The sequence below is a fragment of the Maylandia zebra genome, linkage group LG11 (genome assembly GCF_041146795.1).
Source record: "Maylandia zebra isolate NMK-2024a linkage group LG11, Mzebra_GT3a, whole genome shotgun sequence".
Taxonomy (NCBI): Eukaryota; Metazoa; Chordata; class Actinopteri; order Cichliformes; family Cichlidae; genus Maylandia; species Maylandia zebra.
Window position 1 is genome coordinate 12002043 of NC_135177.1, and position 18642 is coordinate 12020684.

General features: G+C 40.6%; 1 protein-coding gene and 1 pseudogene across 1 annotated transcript; both read right to left on the reverse strand.

Annotated features, from left to right (window-relative positions):
- LOC101466948 (C-C chemokine receptor type 1-like) lies at positions 1–4515 on the reverse strand. The gene is made up of 3 exons (XM_076889576.1): positions 4400–4515; positions 1755–1898; positions 1–1541 (listed from the first exon to the last, which is right to left on the reverse strand). The coding sequence occupies exons 1-3, from the start codon at positions 4404–4406 to the stop codon at positions 646–648; spliced, it is 1047 nt and encodes a 348-aa protein (XP_076745691.1). The 5' UTR covers positions 4407–4515; the 3' UTR covers positions 1–645.
- Positions 4516–7939: 3424 nt separating this feature from the next.
- Positions 7940–10237, reverse strand: LOC143421003 (C-C chemokine receptor type 2-like; annotated as a pseudogene).
- Positions 10238–18642: the final 8405 nt, after the last annotated feature.

The window sequence follows — 18642 nt, forward strand, 5'->3', positions numbered from 1 at the left end:
ACATAATACAACAAACAAAAGAACAATATCAGGCTAAACATCAGAGAGCAATGTGGAAGTAGAGAGAATTACAATTCACACATGCAGCTATTTCAGATCTTCTTTTGTACAAAGATATACTCGGAAATTGTTGTATGCTATTTTTGATGTGCTTCTATGAAATTGCAAGGTCATAAAAAAGAAGAAGAAGAAAGTTACACATTGAAATAAACAGCAGGTTCAGTTTAACAGACCAGCAAGTTTAGTTCCGCTTGAGGAAGGAAGGGCATTAAAAAGTGAGATACTCGAGATTCTGTAAAGCAGCCAGCACAGCTAACAGGTTAATTTTATAAGTAGGCAGCATTTACATTTAGAATTTGATAATTAGAGTCGAAGGTAATTAATATACTGTAAATTGGCAGTGCTAACACACATTAAAGGCATTGAAGAAGTAATGAGTACATTTAAAATCTAACAGTCAGGGGAAGAAATTACTGTAAGTTCAAAGGTGTACAAACACATTTCGAAGGTGCCACACAGGTGAAGAACACTGTGGTATTTGTCAGATAGAAGTGACCAAATGAATGAAAAAAGTATGAGACACGGTCTGCAGTAATAACAGGGTGAAACATTCATGTAAAAATACTTACAACTGCCCTCCACCTCCTACAGTTTAAAGGAGGAGGTGATTTCAGAGCCCCTGGACATAACTGAGCTCCTCCTGAATGAGCTGTCTGTCAGATCTCTGCTGTAACCAGGCATCAACTTTTTCAGCAGCTGCAAGGCTCGTCTCATAAACTTCTCTCCCACAAAAGCATAAATGATGGGATTCAGACAGCAGTGAGTGTAAGCTAAGGCCTCGGTCACTGTTATAGACAGCTTTACATTTTTGTACCAGGTTTCATCATCAGGGATTATTTCTCTTTCCTGAAGGAACTCCAGGAAAAGGGAAATGTTATATGGAGCCCACAACAAGAAAAATACAACCACTATACAGATGATCAGCTTGACGATGCGGTGCTTCTTTGCAGTCCTCATGTTTATCAGCCTGGGGATGATCCTGGAGTAGCAACCTACCATCACCAGCACGGGAATCACAAGACCCAGCACATTTGTGGTGAACAGGTTGTAACGCTCCCAGACTTTGCTCTCCTTAGGATAGTCACATCCAAACTCCTGGTACTCCTCTGTTTCCTGTATGAAGATAAAATCCGGCAGAGACACAAACAAGCTCAGCATCCAAACGAGCACGGTCAGAATGATGGCTGCCTTCTTTGTGCGATAACGTGCAACCCTGTGAGCGTACATGATGATCATGTAGCGGTCCAGCGTCATGACAACCATGAAGAAGATGCTGCTGAAGAAGCCAATGTGGTGAGAGCCAGAGATCAAACGGCACATGAAGTCTCCAAAAGTCCACTGGCCGACCCTGGTATTGTGAGAGTAGAAAGGCAGCATGAAGATGAAGAGGAGGTCAGAGAGAGCCAGGTTGAAGAGGCAGATGTCTGTCAGGTTGCTCTGATTGCGATGCTTCACCAGGACACACACCACTAGTCCGTTACCTTTGGAAGAAAATATACAATAAGTGTAAATGTCACACTGTTACATATTCTTTCTGTCTCTTTCTCTCTGTTGGTCTCATGTTGTTGTGTTGCACATAAACACACCTGCATACAGAGTTTAGGCCTAAAACGTGCTTTCTGTTCCCATAAGGGACAACAGGTCCCTGCAATGTGTAAATACAATACAATCCCCACACAAGAAGACACACCTACCTATGAAGCCCAGGATGAAAACCAAACTGTAGAGAGTGGCAAGAAACGCTTGGCTGAATTCCTGTACATCGGTGGCTGGAGCATAGTCTCCATAATCAAAATCACTGTAATTGCCGTAATTGTCTTCTGTGTCATTATATTCTGCTGAGAGAGAGAGAGAGAGAGAGAGGGAGAGAGAGAGAGAGAGAGAGAGAAGGTATTTATTATTTATTTATTTTATTCTTTTATTTCTCATCACAAGCAGTGAAAATTAATAGCTACAGTGTATTAGTGTAGACACATGGTCATGGTAGAGGTGAGTACAGTTTTAGACTAAAACAAAAGGTTAGTTTGTCTTCCCCCCCCCAGAAATTAAAAGAGCTGGAGTTTACAATATTCATGTCCATGTTTATTGTTTAATTCCGTCGCCCACTAAAACACCTTCAATGCGATTAATCAAGATTAATTAACTACAAAACCTCTAATTCATTAAAATATATGTATATACACTCAACAAAAATATAAACGCAACACCTTTGTTACTGCTCCCATTCCCCATGGGATGGACGTAGAGACCTAAAATTCATTCCAGATACACAATATAACCATCCCTCCCAAACAGTGGTCACAAATCAGTCCAAATGTGTGGTAGTGGGCACATCTGCTATATTGAGATAATCCATCCCACCTCACAGGTGTGCCACATCAGGATGCTGATCTGACATCATGAGTAGTGCACAGGTGTACCTCAGACTGCCCACAACAAAAGGCCACCCTGGAATGTGCAGTTTTGTCTCACAGCAAAATGCCACAGATGCCACAAGCAATGAGGGAGCGTGCAATTGGCATGCTGACAGCAGGAATGTCAACCAGATCTGTCGCCCGTGCATTGAATGTTCATTTCTCAACCATAAGCCGTCTGTCACAGTCTGGCGAGGGCAGACTGTATGAATTGAAAAAGGACCCAAAACGCAGACGCCAAGGAACAGGGAACAGAACTTGAAATGTTAACAAAAGGCGAGCCGTTTAATAAGGCTAGTAGAAGAGGTACAAACAAAGGGCAAGGCAAACTGAAGCAAAATTAACACAAACCTAAACTGGGGAATCTAAACAAGCAATAAGAAAAACCTAGGCAAGAAACTTAGAAGCATGGCATGGGAAACATGGCGTGGACAACAGACGACCTGACAATCACACACTGAAAATAGAGGACTTAAATACACAGCAGGTGATTAGGGGAAGTGGGAACACATGGAGGAACAGCTGACTGACATGAGCCTAATGACAGGACAAGGGAAGTGAAACTAAATACAATGAACAAAGAACACACGACTCCTTCAAAATAAAACAGGAAACATGAGACAGACATGATAATACAAACTTGATAACATAAGACACGCAGCATGAAACACGAAGGTTGAGGGGAAACTTAAATACAGGGGAAGAAAACACAAGGAGTCTAATAACCAAATGAACTTAGATAACCTAATGAACAAAATAAACTCAAACTTAAAACGCTGGGTCAAAAGACCCAGGATCATGACACCGTCTCCACAGGCGTTTCAGAGAATATGGCAGCACATCCAACCGGCCTCACAACCGCAGACCTCGTGTAACCACACCAGCCCAGGACCTCCAAATCCAGCAGGTTCACCTCCAAGATCGTCTGAGACCAGCCACCCAGACAGCTGCTGGAAAAATTGGTTTGCACAACCAAACAATTTCTGCACAAACTGTCAGAAACCGTCTCAGGGACGCTCAACTGCATGCCCGTCGTCTTCATCGGGATCTTGACCTCACTCCAGCTCGTCGCCGTAACAGACTTGTGTGGGCAAATGCTCACATTCGATGGCGTCTGGCACGTTGGAGAGGTGTGCGCTTCACGGATGAATCATGGTTCACATTGTTCAGGGCAGATGGCAGCTGAGAATGTTCCAGTTCTTGCATGGCCAGCATACTCACCGGACATGTCACCCATTGAGCATGTTCGGGATGTGCTTGACCGGCGTATACGACAGCGTGTACCAGTTCCCACGAATACCCAACAACCTCGCACAGCCATTGAAGTGGAGTGGACCAACATTCCACAGGCCACAATTGACAATCTGATAGACTCCATGCGACGATGTGTTGCACTGCATGAGGCAAATGGTGGTCACACCAGATACTGACCGGTTCTGGGTCCCCAGACCCCCAATAGCGCAAAAAACTGCACATTCCAGGGTGGCCTTTTGTTGTGGGCAGTCTGAGGTACTGAGTGCACTACTCATGATGTCAGATCAGCATCCTGATGTGGCACACCTGTGAGGTGGGATGGATTATCTCAATATAGCAGATGTGCCCACTACCACACATTTGGACTGATTTGTGACCACTGTTTGGGAGGGATGGTTATATTGTGTATCTGGAATGAATTTTAGGTCTCTACGTCCATCCCATGGGGAATGGGAGCAGTAACAAAGGTGTTGCGTTTATATTTTTGTTGAGTGTATATCATGTCCCACCCCTAATAAATTGTGATACAATTTTAAATTACAGCATTTGAATTTCTACTATGTACAGCCTTAACAGATTTAACACATTATAAACATGTATTTTCAAGAACTCTGAAAAATGCTAAACTTTAAATATATAACATTTTTGTATTACTTTTAAAAGATATTTACCTGCCATGGTGATATCTCAGTGATGTCTCAGGTGAGGTCAGGAATTACTCTTCAACGCTTCTTGTTTTTCGTGTTTTATTGATGTGATCTCTTTAGGTGTGCAGGGATTAACTAACAGTCTTAAAGTCAGCAGTCTGATAACGAGAAGCACAAAAAAAGAAATATAGATTTCACTTCCTGCATGTGCTTAAGTGAGATCATGACAAATACTTCAAAGAACAACACAGAATATGGTAACATAAATTCTCACCTTTACAAAATGACTGCTGGTTTTTACATAACATATGAGAGAGTTTATTATTGTCATTTTCGCTACTATTATTATTTGTTTCTTCCTCTTCTTGGTCTCACTGTTGTACATCAGTGCACATCATCGATTCTACACTCATGAGACACTTTAGTAGTATGTCTTGCACGTATTGGTTTGGACCAACTTTTGTCTTCAGAACTACTCTAATTCTACACAGCATTGATTAAACAAGCTGCTAAAAACATTCCTTTGAGATACTGGTTCATGTTGATGTGATAGTATCACACGGCGGCTGTAAATTTGTTGGCTGCACATTCAGAACCTCCTACCACATCCCAAAGCTCTTCAGTTGGATTAAGACTGTGGTGACTGTGGAGCCCATTTGGGCACAGCGAACTTATTGTCAGATTAAAAAAGAGTTTCAGATGTTTGGACTCTGTGACATGGTGTGTTATCCTGCTGGAAGCAACCATCAGAAGATCGGAACACTGTGATCATGAAGAGATGCACAGGGAGATGCACCATTCTGCCAAATTCTGACTCTACCATTCAATTTTAGGAGCAGAAGTTGAGATTAATATGAACTGATGACATTTTCCAATCTTCAGTTGTCCGAATTATGTGGTGCAAACTGCATCCTCATTTTCTTGTTCTTATCTGAGGAGTGGCATCCAGTGGTCTTAAGCTGGTGTAGCTTATCTACTCAAAGCATGTTTTACATTACATTCTTTCTATATATTTTGGTGTAACAAGTTATTATTTTAGTTACTGTTGCAATCATTTTAGCTGAAAGATGACTGACCATTTTCATCCAGATCACAAAATATTGTATTTAGTGATTTTCTGTAAAACTGTGTCATGGTCCTGAGTCTGATGACTCAGTGTTTTGTGTTTGTTAATATTATCTTATGTTCTTATTTATTCTGGTTATGTCTTCTGTTTGGATTTGCTAGTTTTTAGGTTTTGGTTTTGTATTCCCTCTGTTCCTGTTCAGTCAGTTCTGAGTCTGTGTCTCTGCATGTGTGTTGAGTTTCCTGTTTTACTTTGAAGGTCTGTGTCTTATGTCAGTGTATTCAGTTTTGTGTGCTCCTCCGTCTTTTCTATGTAATCAGTGTCAGCCGTGTCTCCCAGCTGTTTCCTCTTAGTCCTGTTCACCTCTTGTATATAGTATCTGTGTTTTCCCTTGCTCGTCGAACTGTCGTCCATCATTCTACACTGTGTGTCCCCTCTGCCAGCTTGCCTACCTGTTTAGTTTTTTGTATTCTCAGTTTAGCTACTTTTCTGTTTTGTCTGAAATCCAGCAATAAAGCTGAGTGTTTTTGAGTTTACATTTCCCTCCATAAGTCCTGTTTGGCACTGTAGCAATCAGAATTATTGTCTGAAGGCAGATCATTATGGCTTTGCCATGGTCCAATTCATTGATCTTTATTATTATTCTTTCTTTATTTATATGGTCAATATCAGCCAGAATATATCAGATTTTATTATTTTAAAAGTAAAGGAAAAAAATACAGTTTGCAATAAAATTAGAACATTGTAATAAAAGGTCACTTACGACCAACAATGTACCTTTAATGGTGCAACCTGCCTGCAATGTCACAATCACCTCATAACTCGCTCTCACCAAAAGAAAACAGGTGCCCCTTTTTAAAAAACCAAATCCACCCCAGATAAATACAACCCCACAGGGGCATTGGTACCGCTGTAATCAAGTTATCTGACAGCACTGAGCAGCTCCTTCAGTGGCAGGCTGCGGCACCCATGATATGGAACAGAGAGATTTCGCAGGTCTTTCCTTCCAGCTGCTGTCAGATTCTACAACATGGTCTCTGCAGATGACCACACATGTGCAGAAGGAGACACACGCACACACATCGCATACACAATTGCAGTTTTTCCTACCACAACAAAGCATTTTATTCTATTTTGTACTGTCATTTATTCTATTTTGTACAGGTATGTTATTATGTTTTATCTTATCCTATTCCATTGTATTTTTTTTACTGCTCTTAACTCTCTGCTGTGACCAAAAAAAAAATTTCCAAATGTAAACTGTATCTTATCTTACACACAGCCAGAGATGGGCAGTAACGCGTTACTGTAATCTTATTACTTTTTTCAAGTAATGAGTAAAGTAAGGGATCACTATTGCAAAAACGGTAATTAGATTACAGTTACTTTCCCGTAGGAACGCTGCGTTACTGCGTTACTAAAACCGTGATTTTTTGCGAGAATGTCTCACGACAGTGACGTAAGCGAGTGCGCCGTTAGTGACAACAGCTGTGTGCAGATCAACAATGGATCACATATCGATTGTGGGAGAGAATATGAGCGTGCAGCGTTTAAAGCGTGGAAGTACTGACCTTACTTTCAGTTTGATTCCATAAAACGTGACAAAAACATTAGCGTCCATCGTGCGTGGGAAGAAAACTTCTTTTTACAGCGAAAAAAAACCCCCTAAACTTCCAAGCAAGCACCGAGTGCGCAACGACGTAATGGGAAATTCACAGAGAAATTCGCGGATTCTTCAACTGACCGCGGCACACCTACACCAGGGTAAACCTCCGCCTACCGCAGTCCTGCTTTACAGGTGAAAATAGAGCAACAGGACCGCTGAGTCTTTGTCTTTATTTATTTTCTGCTGTGTTTTACTTGCATCTATTTGAAAGACTGAGTGTAAACACAAACAATATTTTATTTTATGTGCTGAAATGTGCAGAAAATAGGTTTAAATGTTAAACAAATTTATTCAAGTCAGAGAATGTAGCATATAATTAAATTTTTGCTTGATGCATAAAGTTAAAAGATTAAAACGGATAAAACAAGTTTAAAAAAAGAGACTTCTCCATTTGATTAAATTTTGTATGATGGATTATGTAGAAAAAGTAGAATTGGGCTGAAAGATCTATCGCTTTATCACCTATTCAGGTTGTAAATCGTGTTTTTAAAAAGTAACTAAGTAACTAAGTAATTAATTACTTTTGAAAATAAGTAATCAGTAAAATAACGGGATTACTTTTTTGGGGAAGTAATCAGTAATTAGTTACTGATTACTTTTTTCAAGTAACTTGACCAACACTGCACACAGCAAATCATGTTCACCATGAGCACCTATGAAAGACTTAATTTCCATATGGTGTGTGCCCAAGTTAAAACAGGAATTGCACATTGCCTGACTAATACTGCACCTTGCCAAGTGAACATAAAAAGCAAACCCAAATGCAAAAAAAAAAAAAGTTTTGAAATGCGAATCTTACTTCTCCTGAATGAGGTGCTGTACCAGGCACCAACTATTTCAGCACCTGCAAGGCTCGTCTCATGAACTTCTCTCCCACAAAAGCATATATGATTGGATTCAGACAGCAGTGAGTGTAAGCTAAGGCTTCAGTCACTGCTACTGACAGCAATAAATTTTTGTCCCATGTTTCATCATTGAGGATTATTCCTCTTTCCTGAAGAAACTCCAGGAAAAGGGAAATGTTATATGGAGTCCAGAGCAAGAAAAATAAAACCACTATACAGATGATCAGCTTGACGATGTGGTGCTTCTTCGCGGTCCTCATACTCACCAGCCTGGGGATCAGTGTTGGTCAAGTTACTTGAAAAAAGTAATCAGTAACTAATTACTGATTACTTCCCCAAAAAAGTAATCCCATTACTTTACTGATTACTTATTTTCAAAAGTAATTAATTACTTAGTTACTTTTTAAAAACACGGTTTACAACCTGAATAGGTGATAAAGCGATAGATCTTTCAGCCCAATTCTACTTTTTCTACATAATCCATCATACAAAATTTAATCAAATGGAAAAGTCTCTTTTTTTTTTTAACTTGTTTTATCAGTTTTAATCTTTTAACTTTATGCATCAAGCAAAAATTTAATTATATGCTACATTCTCTGACTTGAATAAATTTGTTTAACATTTAAACCTATTTTCTGCACATTTCAGCACATAAAATAAAATATTGTTTGTGTTTACACTCAGTCTTTCAAATAGATGCAAGTAAAACACAGCAGGAAATAAATAAAGTCAAAGACTCAGCGGTCCTGTTGCTCTATTTTCACCTGTAAAGCAGGACTGCGGTAGGCGGAGGTTTACCCTGGTGCAGGTGTGCCGCGGTCAGTTGAAGAATCCGCGAGTTTCTCTGTGAATTTCCCATTACGTCGTTGTGCACTCGGTGCTTGCTCGGAAGTTTAGGGGGGGGGGGTTTTCGCTGTAAAAAGAAGTTTTCTCCCCACGCACGATGGACGCTAATGTTTTTGTCACTTTTTATGGAATCAAACTGAAAGTAAGGTCAGTACTTCCACGCTTTAAACGCTGCACGCTCATACTCTCTCTCACAATCGATATGTGATCCATTGTTGATCTGCACACAGCTGTTGTCACTAACGGCGCACTCGCTTACGTCACTGTCGTGAGACATTCTCGCAAAAAATCACGGTTTTAGTAACGCAGTAACGCAGCGTTCCTACGGGAAAGTAACAGTAATCTAATTACCGTTTTTGCAATAGTAATCCCTTACTTTACTCGTTACTTGAAAAAAAGTAATCAGATTACAGTAACGCGTTACAAGTAACGCGTTACTGCCCATCTCTGCTGGGGATGATCCTAAAGTAGCAACCTACCATCACCAGCAAGGGAATAACGTGACCCAGCACTTTTCTCTCCTTGGGATAGTCACATCCAAACTTCTGGGACTCTTTTGTTTCCTGTGTGAAGATAAAATCCGGCAGAGAGACAAACAAGCTCAGCATCCAAACGAGCACGGTCAGAATGATGGCTGCCCTCTTTGTGCGATAACGTGCAACCCTGTGAGCGTGCACGATGATCATGTAGCGGTCCAGCGTCATGACAACCATGAAGAAGATGCTGCTGAAGAAGCCAATGTGGTGAGAGCCGGAGATCAAACGGCACATGAAGTCTCCAGAAGTCCACTGGCCGACCCTGGCATAGAGAGAGTAGAAAGGCAGCGTGAATACGAAGAGGAGGTCAGAGAGTGCCAGGTTGAAGAGGCAGATGTCTGTCAGGTTGCACTAATTGCGATGCTTCACCAGGACACACAACTAGTCCATTACTTTTGTGAGAAAAGATGCAATAAGTGTACCTGTCACACTGTTACATATTCTTTCTGTCTCTTTCTCTCTGTTGTTCACATGTTGTTATTTTGCAATTCATTAATTTTAGTTAGTATAAAAAACATTACAGTAAAGAACATTACAAACAAACAAACAGTCTGGAGTTTACATTACTTTTTTTCACCTTTTATCACATGCAGATTTCTTAGTATGTTGTAAGGTGCAACTTAAACAAGCTTTCCACTTCCCCCATTGTCTATCATATTTACATCCCATCGGTCTAATATTGTATGTAATTAGTTCCATCTCTGAGATGCCTTCTACATTCCTAATCCAATCTTGTTGAGTGGGAGGGTCTGGTTGTGGCCAGTTCTTTGTGATTGCTTTCTTTGTTGCGGCTAGAATTATTTTTACTAGATACATGTCCTCCTTCTTTACCAGATCCTTTATGTTTCCAAGGTACATAATTTGGCAGGTGTTTGGGAGTGCATAACCAAGAATATTATCCATGTTCATTTTGAGATCTTCCCAGTACTTTTTTTTTTTTTTTTATGCACTTCCAAAATACGTGTGAATGATCAGCTTCCGTTTCTCCACACGACCCCCAACAGCTCTGTGGACTTGAGATCCGTTTGCTTTTAATTTGGGGTGTTATGAAAAAACGGGTCAGATTTGTCCAGCAAAATTCCCTTCACAACGGCGAATTTGTTGAACTGTGTTGTGTTTCACACATACTGAGCCATTCTTTCTCTGTTATATTTATGGTCAGTTCAGTTTCCCATTTCTTTTTAAGGTAACAGGTTGTATCCTGTCTACCTTCTTCTAATGATCTGTAAAAGGTGGGAATTGGTTTGAATTGTTTTTGTTCATAGCAATTGTTCACTAGTCTGATTATACCCAATGGTTTTTTAAACCAGTTGGTCTTTATTTGTTTTGTGCTGTAATCCCTTACTTGCAGGTATCTAAAAAAGTCTCTATTTTCCAATTTGTATTTATTTTTTAGTTGTTGGAAACTCATTAGTGTTCCATTTTTCATTAGTGTACAAACTGCTGTAATCCCTTTTAATTTCCATTGCTTAAACGTTTGGTCCCATTGTCCTGGTTTAAATTTTTTAATCTTGTCTGAATCATCCATCCATTCGCTTCCGCTTCTCCTTTTCAGGGTCGCGGGGGGCGCTGGAGCCTATCCCAGCTGTCATAGGGCGAGAGGCGGGGTACGCTCTGGACAGGTCGCCAGTCTGTCACAGAGCCAACACACAGGGACAGACAACCATTCGCACTCACATTCATTCACACATTCACACCTAGTGGCAATTTAGATTATCCAATTAACCTATCCCCATAAGCTGCATGTCTTTGGACTTGTCTGAATCATTTCAGTAAAAATAATTTTTCCTTTAACTGGCATTTTTCTATTACTGTGTGCCATATTTCTAATGTAAATTTCAAAATTTGGTTCATTCTACTTCTATAAGTGGTCATTAGTTGTTTGTCAGAGATAAAAATTTGCATTTTGTTTCCCTCGATTTCTCTCTCAATTTCTTTTGCCTCATAGTCTGGTCTACGCCAACAAACAAGGGGTCTAAATTGAGCTGCATAAAAGTATTCCCTTAGATTGGGCAAAGCCATCCCTCCCTTACACTTCGGGAGTTGCAGTGTTGTTGTCCTTGTTCTTGGCTTTTTCCCATCCCATAAAAACCTCGTGACCATTTTTTCCCATATCTTATATTTACTTTGAGGTATAGGAAGTGGGAGTGACTGGTCCAAGTACAGTAATCTTGGGAGAATGTCTCAAACATAGCGGATGATAGTCATTTTGTCAAGGTTATGCCCAAATATTTCATGGTGTTCAAGTGCCACTTTAGTTTATATTCGTCTCTAATCTTTTGATAAGGTGAATAGTTAAATGATAGAATTTGTGTTTTGGATACATTAATTGTGTAGCCCGATAGATTTTCGTAAGTATGGAATAATTGCATCAGAATTGGAAAGCATTTGTCAGAATCTCGTAAGAAAACAATGATATCATCAGCAAATAATCCAATAAGATGTTTTTGTTCAGCTAGAGTAACTTCCTCCAAATTTGGGTGTTGCTGCACTTCTTGCGCTAGTGGCTCAGCATGTAACGCAAAAAGGGTTGGTGAGGTAACTGGACTGACCTGGCGTGCCTAAACGTATAGTGAGGGTGTGCTGTGTGCTCAGACACAGTGTGTGCGCACACTGTGTCTGAGGAGGATGTGCGGAAGTGCTTCAGGAAGGTGAACGCACGCAAAGCTACTGGTCCGGACGGGATTCCCGGCCGCGTCCTCAGGTCATGCGCGGCTCAGCTGGCTGGAGTGTTCACGCACATCTTCAACCTTTCCCTCTCTCTGTCTGTAGTCCCAGCCTGATTCAAAATGGCCACCATCGTCCCTGTACCCAAATCCTCCACCATCTCCTCATTGAACGACTGGCGACCTGTAGCCCTGACCCCCATCGTAAGCAAATGCTTCGAGAAGCTGGTCAGGGACTTCATCTGCTCTGCACTACCCGACTCACTGGACCCTCTACAGTTTGCATACCGCCACAACAGGTCCACTGATGATGCCATAGCCCTGACACTACACACTGCCCTGTCACACCTGGAGAAGAGAGACACGTATGTGAGGATGCTGTTTGTAGATTACAGCTCAGCATTCAATACCATCGTTCCCTCGAAGCTGGACAGGAAACTGCAGGATCTAGGACTGAGCAGCTCCCTCTGCAGCTGGATCCTTAGCTTCCTGTCTGACAGACGCCAGGTGGTCAGACTGGGCAGCATCACCTCATCCCCCATCACACTGAACACTGGTGCTCCACAGGGGTGTGTACTGAGCCCTCTCCTGTACTCACTCTACACCTACGACTGCACAGCCACTAACAGCTCCAACATCATTGTGAAGTTTGCGGACGACACTACAGTGGTGGGTCTTATCACCAACGGTGATGAGACGGCTTACAGGGAGGAGGTCAGCGCCCTGACCCACTGGTGTCAAGACAACCATCTCACCCTCAACGTCGCAAAGACAAAGGAGTTGATAGTGGACTTCCGGAGGTGCAGAGAAGTACACACCCCCATCACCATCAACGGCGCTGCTGTGGAGAGAGTGAGCAGCTTCCGGTTCCTTGGAGTACATCTGGCTGAGGATCTTACGTGGTCAGTACACACAAACAAAACAGTGAAGAAGGCGCAGCAGCGCCTCTTCTTTCTCAGGAGACTGAAAAGATTCGGCATGAGCCCCCGCATCCTGAGGACCTTCTATCACTGTGCCATTGAGAGCATCCTCACTGGATGCATCACCACCTGGTATGGCAACAGCACCGCCTACAACTGCAAAGCTCTCCAGCGAGTAGTGCGGTGCTCTGAACGGATAATTGGAGGTGAGCTTCCCTCCCTCCAAGACATCTACAGGAAGCGCTGCCTGAGGAAAGCGGGGAGGATCATCAAGGACTCCAGTCACCCCAGCCATAAACTGTTCAGACTGCTTCCATCAGGAAGGAGGTTCTGCAGCATCCGGTCCCGTACCAGCAGACTGAGAGACAGCTTTTTCCATCAGGCCATCAGACTGCTGAACACGTCATAGACACCTCAGCTTCACTACTGGAACTTTAACATTATGCACTCCACACTGTATATAAATGCCACTTGTTTTGCACATATTCAACTCTGTATATTTTATATATTTTATTATTATTATTATTATTATTTTATTTTTTTTTACCATTTAATTTGTAAAAATGTGTATACACACACACACACACACACGTAGGAAAATATTTAGTATACACATCCAGAAATGCATACACTATTATATATTGTACATATATTTATTAGTTTCAGGTTGGCCATTCTTGTATTTTGCTCGTTTGTGTTGTTGTGTTTGCACATCTCTGTTGCTTGTGGGGCTCGCACACAAGAATTTCACTCGCATGTGCTGTGCCAGTGTGCCTGCACATGTGATGTGACAATAAAAGTGATTTGATTTGATTTGATTTGATTTGATTTGATTTGCTGGGAATGCCTAGCAGAGGCCCCAGTTTGCGAGATCTTCAACGCACACCTCCGGCAGATCTTCAGCAGTATTCAGAAGGAGACTGGGAATATTGAGTCGGGATGGACCATGTTCAGCATCTCCATTGCCGAAGCCACTGCACTGAGCTGTGGGTAGGTTCATCTGCAGTACGGGGGCCCCACAGGGAACGGTTCTGGCTCCGTTCCTCTTCACCATCTACACTGCAGACTTCTCCCACAACTCCACCCAGTGCTTCCTGCAGAAGTTCTCTTATAGTGATGGGATTTCCGGCTCTTTTTAGAGATCCGGCTCGTTCGGTTCAGCTCACTAAAAAGAGCCGGCTCTTTCGGCTCCGAACCGGCTCTTCAGGTTGTTTTGTTGCTTTAATTAATTTATTATTAACAATATTATAAAATTATGCACAAAAGGAATTACTAACGTAAAAAAAAGTGGGTTTATATATATATGTTTATATATAAATATATGGTCCCTAGAGACAAAACACGTACAAACTCCAAAACACATTTCTAGCATGAACTGAACTTCCAAAGCAGAGCTACTAGATCACTTAAATTACACAATTGAAAGCATGTGTGTATTGTTTGTGTATTTATACACAGGCACTCATATATATTCAAATAATTTTAAAAAAATGTTCATTTACCGGTTATTACCACACACCAAATCCGGTCGTTGGTACTTGCTGGCTTGTGTAGCCACTCGGTATAAGTTCAACACTGCCCCTAGCATCCTGGAGCACTTCTGTTGTCTTTTGTACGTGTTTTGAGTTTTTATGTGCTTCTGAGTTTTTACGTGTTTTGGAGTTTGTACGTCTTTTTACGTGTTTTGGAGTTTTTACGTGTTTTGGAGTTTGTACATGCTTCAGAGTTCGTACGTGATTTGAAGTTTGTATGTGCTTTGTCTCTAGGGGCCACTGTAAATATACTTTTATTTATTCACTCCATATAAAATATAATAAATAAATCATATAATACAAAAATCAACTATTCACATTTCAACTTTTAAGTATTTAAATTTTCAGCTTTTTCCTTTTACAAATTTAAAGTGAAACAACACAAAACACTGCAAACCACAACACAATTAAATATAAATTAAAATATGAAAACAAAAAGAAACATGCACATTATCTGTCATATGGACCTGCATGAATAAACTTGATGAATCCTTTATCATCTGCAACCGAAAATAGTTGTCGATGATTACTATACCTTTCTAATGTGACGTTGTTGTCCCTGGCTCTCTTTCTCTCTCTCCCCCTCTGGATCTGTTCCTGTGTTACTGAGTGTAATTACCGCCCCTCCCCCCTCTGCCCAGCGTAAAGCACAAGGCTCGCTTGCTGAGTGAAGCAGAAAAAAAGTGCGAGAGAGAGGCTGAGAGAAAAAAAAAAAAAAGAAAACCCACGTGACGGCTCGCGATAAGGAGCCGGCTCTAAGAGCCATTTCGTTCGCGAACGACCCATCACTATTCTCTTATGACTCTGCAATAGTCGGCCTCATCACTGATGGGGACGACAAGGAGTACAGAGGACTGACCAAAGACTTTGTGGACTGGTGCCAGCTGAACTAAATCGTAAATGGCCTGTATTTGTATAGCGCAGTGGTCCCCAACCCCCGGGCCTCGGACCGGTACCAGTCCGTGAGTCGTTTGGTACCGGCCCGGTACCAAACGCTGTTCTCCACAGAACCATCCAAGGTGTACTCTCAGTGGCAAGTGAACAATACGGAACAATACTGGAAGAGCATATGGGAGAAGGACGCAACCCATAACGGCAATGCTCAGTGGCTAGTGGATCTATGGCTAGTGGATGTATTTTTACTCAGTTGTATATAGTATTTGTATTTGTATTCTATTTTTATCTTATTGTATATTTATTTTATTTTATTCTACTGTATATAGTATTTTATTTTATTCTATTCTGTATAGTTGTGTACTGTATTTATTCTTATTGTATTCTAATTTTTGCCTCATAACTTTTGCACTGTCCACTTCCTGCTGTGACAAAACAAATTTCCCACGTGTGGGACTAATAAAGGTTATCTTATCTTATCTTATCTGAGGACAAACCACAGCAACCTCCCTGAACAGAGTCCAGTAACCATCACAGTGGCAGATATCCAAGGAAGTGTCTCCAGTATGAAGAGTTGGACAGCACTAGGCCCCTACATGGTTCACACCTACTGGCAGGACCCTCAAGCTTCCAGGCCTCTGGTAGAGGACCCAAGCTTGAAGAATTGACTGCCCGCAGGGGCGAGCGGGGAATTTTATATATATATATACTTTGTATTACTGTTCAAAGATATTTACCTGACATGGTCATATAGCAGTGATGTCGTTTTAAATCAGGTGAAGTCAGGAATTATAATTCAAGGCTTCTCCTTTTTGTTTTTTTTATTGATGTGATCTCTTTAGATGTGCAGAGATTGACTGTCTTAAAGTCAGCAGTCTGATAACGAGAAGCACAAAAAAGAGGAAATGCAGATTTAATTTTCACTTTCACTACAGATTTTGTCAATGCAGTAACATTCTCACTGCAAATATATTCTCAGAATGAACAATGCACTTCTCCAACATGACAATCCAATTTATGACCTTCATTTGATGTAAGTTCAAGATTTGCATTATCATTTATTGTTTCAAGAAAACAAAATCGGGATAAGAAATGAATGGATGTCTGACTTGAATCAATCCGAGTACCAAGTAATGACAAATATGAGGAACCATAACGTAGAACAAGTGAAGAAGAAGAGTATAAAACATGAAAATGTGGAAGTAGGTATAAATAGGAATGACAGTAAGGCAATGAGCAAGTTTTGTACAAAGGAGATCTGAAACCATTTTAGGCCCTTTTTTTTATATTTTTCTGCAAACATGGAAGCTCATGAAAAAAATGTGTGAAGAAATCAAACTGTTACAGATTCTATACACAGCAGGCTCAGTTTAACAGACCAAAAAGTTTCATTTAGCCTGAGCAGAACAAGGAAGTGACCAAACAAACAAAAAGAACATGAACAAGACACGGCCTGCAGTAATAACAAGGTGAAACATTCATGTCACACGAGTTTCGTCTGCCCTCCACCTTCAGTTCAGTTCAGTTTCATTTATGCAGCACTGAATCCCAATAACATCTGACACAAGGGTGTTACATTGTGAAGTAATGAGCAAAAAAAGTTACTAGATAAAAGTGGAGGTGACATCAGAGGATTTGAATGTGTACTAAATGAGTTGTCTAACACATCTCTGCAGGCATCAACTTTTTCAGCAGCTGCAAGGCTCGTATCATAAACTTCTCTCCCACAAAAGCATAAATGATGGGGTTCAGGCAGCAGTGAGTGTAAGCAAAGGCCTCGGTTACTGCTACTCCCATGTTCCATCATTGAGGATTATTTCTCTTTCCTGAAGAAACTCCAGGAAAAGGAAATGTTATATGGAGCCCAGAGCAAGAAAAATACAACCACTAAACAAATTATCAGCTTGACGATGCGGTGCTTCTTCGTGGTCCTCATGTTTACCAGCCTGGGGATGATCCTGGAGTAGCAACCTACCATCACCAGCACGGGAATCACAAGACCCAGCACATTTGTGGTGAACAGGTTGTAACGCTCCCAGACTTTGTTGTTCTCTTTGTTCCAAACACAACACAAGGCTTGTTTTTTTCGTGTTTTATTGATGTGATCTCTTTAGATATGGAGGAATTAACTAACAGTCTTAAAGTCAGCAATCTGATCATGAGAAGTGCAAAATAAGAAAAGCAGATTTCACTTCCTGTTTGTCCTTAAGTGAGGTCATTACAAATACTTCAAAGAACAACACAGCATATGGTGGTACAAATTCACACCTTTACAAAATGACTGCTGGTTTTTATATAAAGTACAAGAGACTTTATTAGTATCATTTTCGTTACTATTATTGTTTGTTTCTTCCTCTTCTCGGTCTCACTGTCGTACAGCCCGGCTGCTCATCATAGATTCTACTCTCACAGGACACTTTAGCAGAAATGTTCTCTATTCTGATGCTCACTGTGAACTTTAGCAGGTTGACTTGACCACGACTGCATGTCTGAATGCTCATTTTCATTTTCTGAAGTACATACACCATCCCCTTTGGCACTGCAAACCATCCTGTCTTCAACGTCCCTTAAGTCAGCTTTCTTTGACATTTTGATGCTCACCTTGAACTTCATTGGGTGAACTTCACCATGTCTGCATGTAGTGACACAATCTGTTCAGTTTTGCAACAGTTGTCACTCATATCCTTTGAACCTTTTATTAACATACTATATGTGAAAATATGAAAATTCCAAGTATTTGAATTCTACATGGGGAAAAAAACCCATTATTTTTGGATTACTGAACTGTTTCCAGGTAATATTTGATGCAGTGGCAAAACTATTCCATTTGTACACCTAAAGGACTCATCACGCCTTTATTCTTTTTTTAAAAAGAATTTATTTAATTTAAGGACATGAAGGGGCTTGTTACTGCTTATCCTAAAACGTACTTTCACCAGACAAAGGAGTTGTATTTTTCAGCAAAACTAGCCTTTTGTGTTAATATGAGTAAAAATAAAGAGACACTGAAAAATGTTTTCAGATAAAGAGTTGTTTTGTTTGTTTCGTTTCAAAAAATAATACTTGTTAAAAAAATCTATAATACTAATCTTTACTAACAAAAATAATTCGAAAGCTTAACTTGATCAACTTTCCCTGAATATTCTAACTATTGATAAAGTCTACCTCCACTAATGTTCCTCTATATGACATCATGCTGCTGTTTTATGAATGTGAACAACTACCTCCATCTCAAAGAACTTTTGATCTTCTTTGTTTTCATCACTGTGTACAGAATTTGTCATTACAATAATAAT

Coding starts and splice junctions, on each gene's coding strand:
- LOC101466948 (XM_076889576.1), bottom strand. Junction 1,542..1,754: donor TTTCATCCTGGGCTTCATAG/GTAGGTGTGTCT, acceptor TTTCTTCCAAAG/GTAACGGACTAGTGGTGTGT.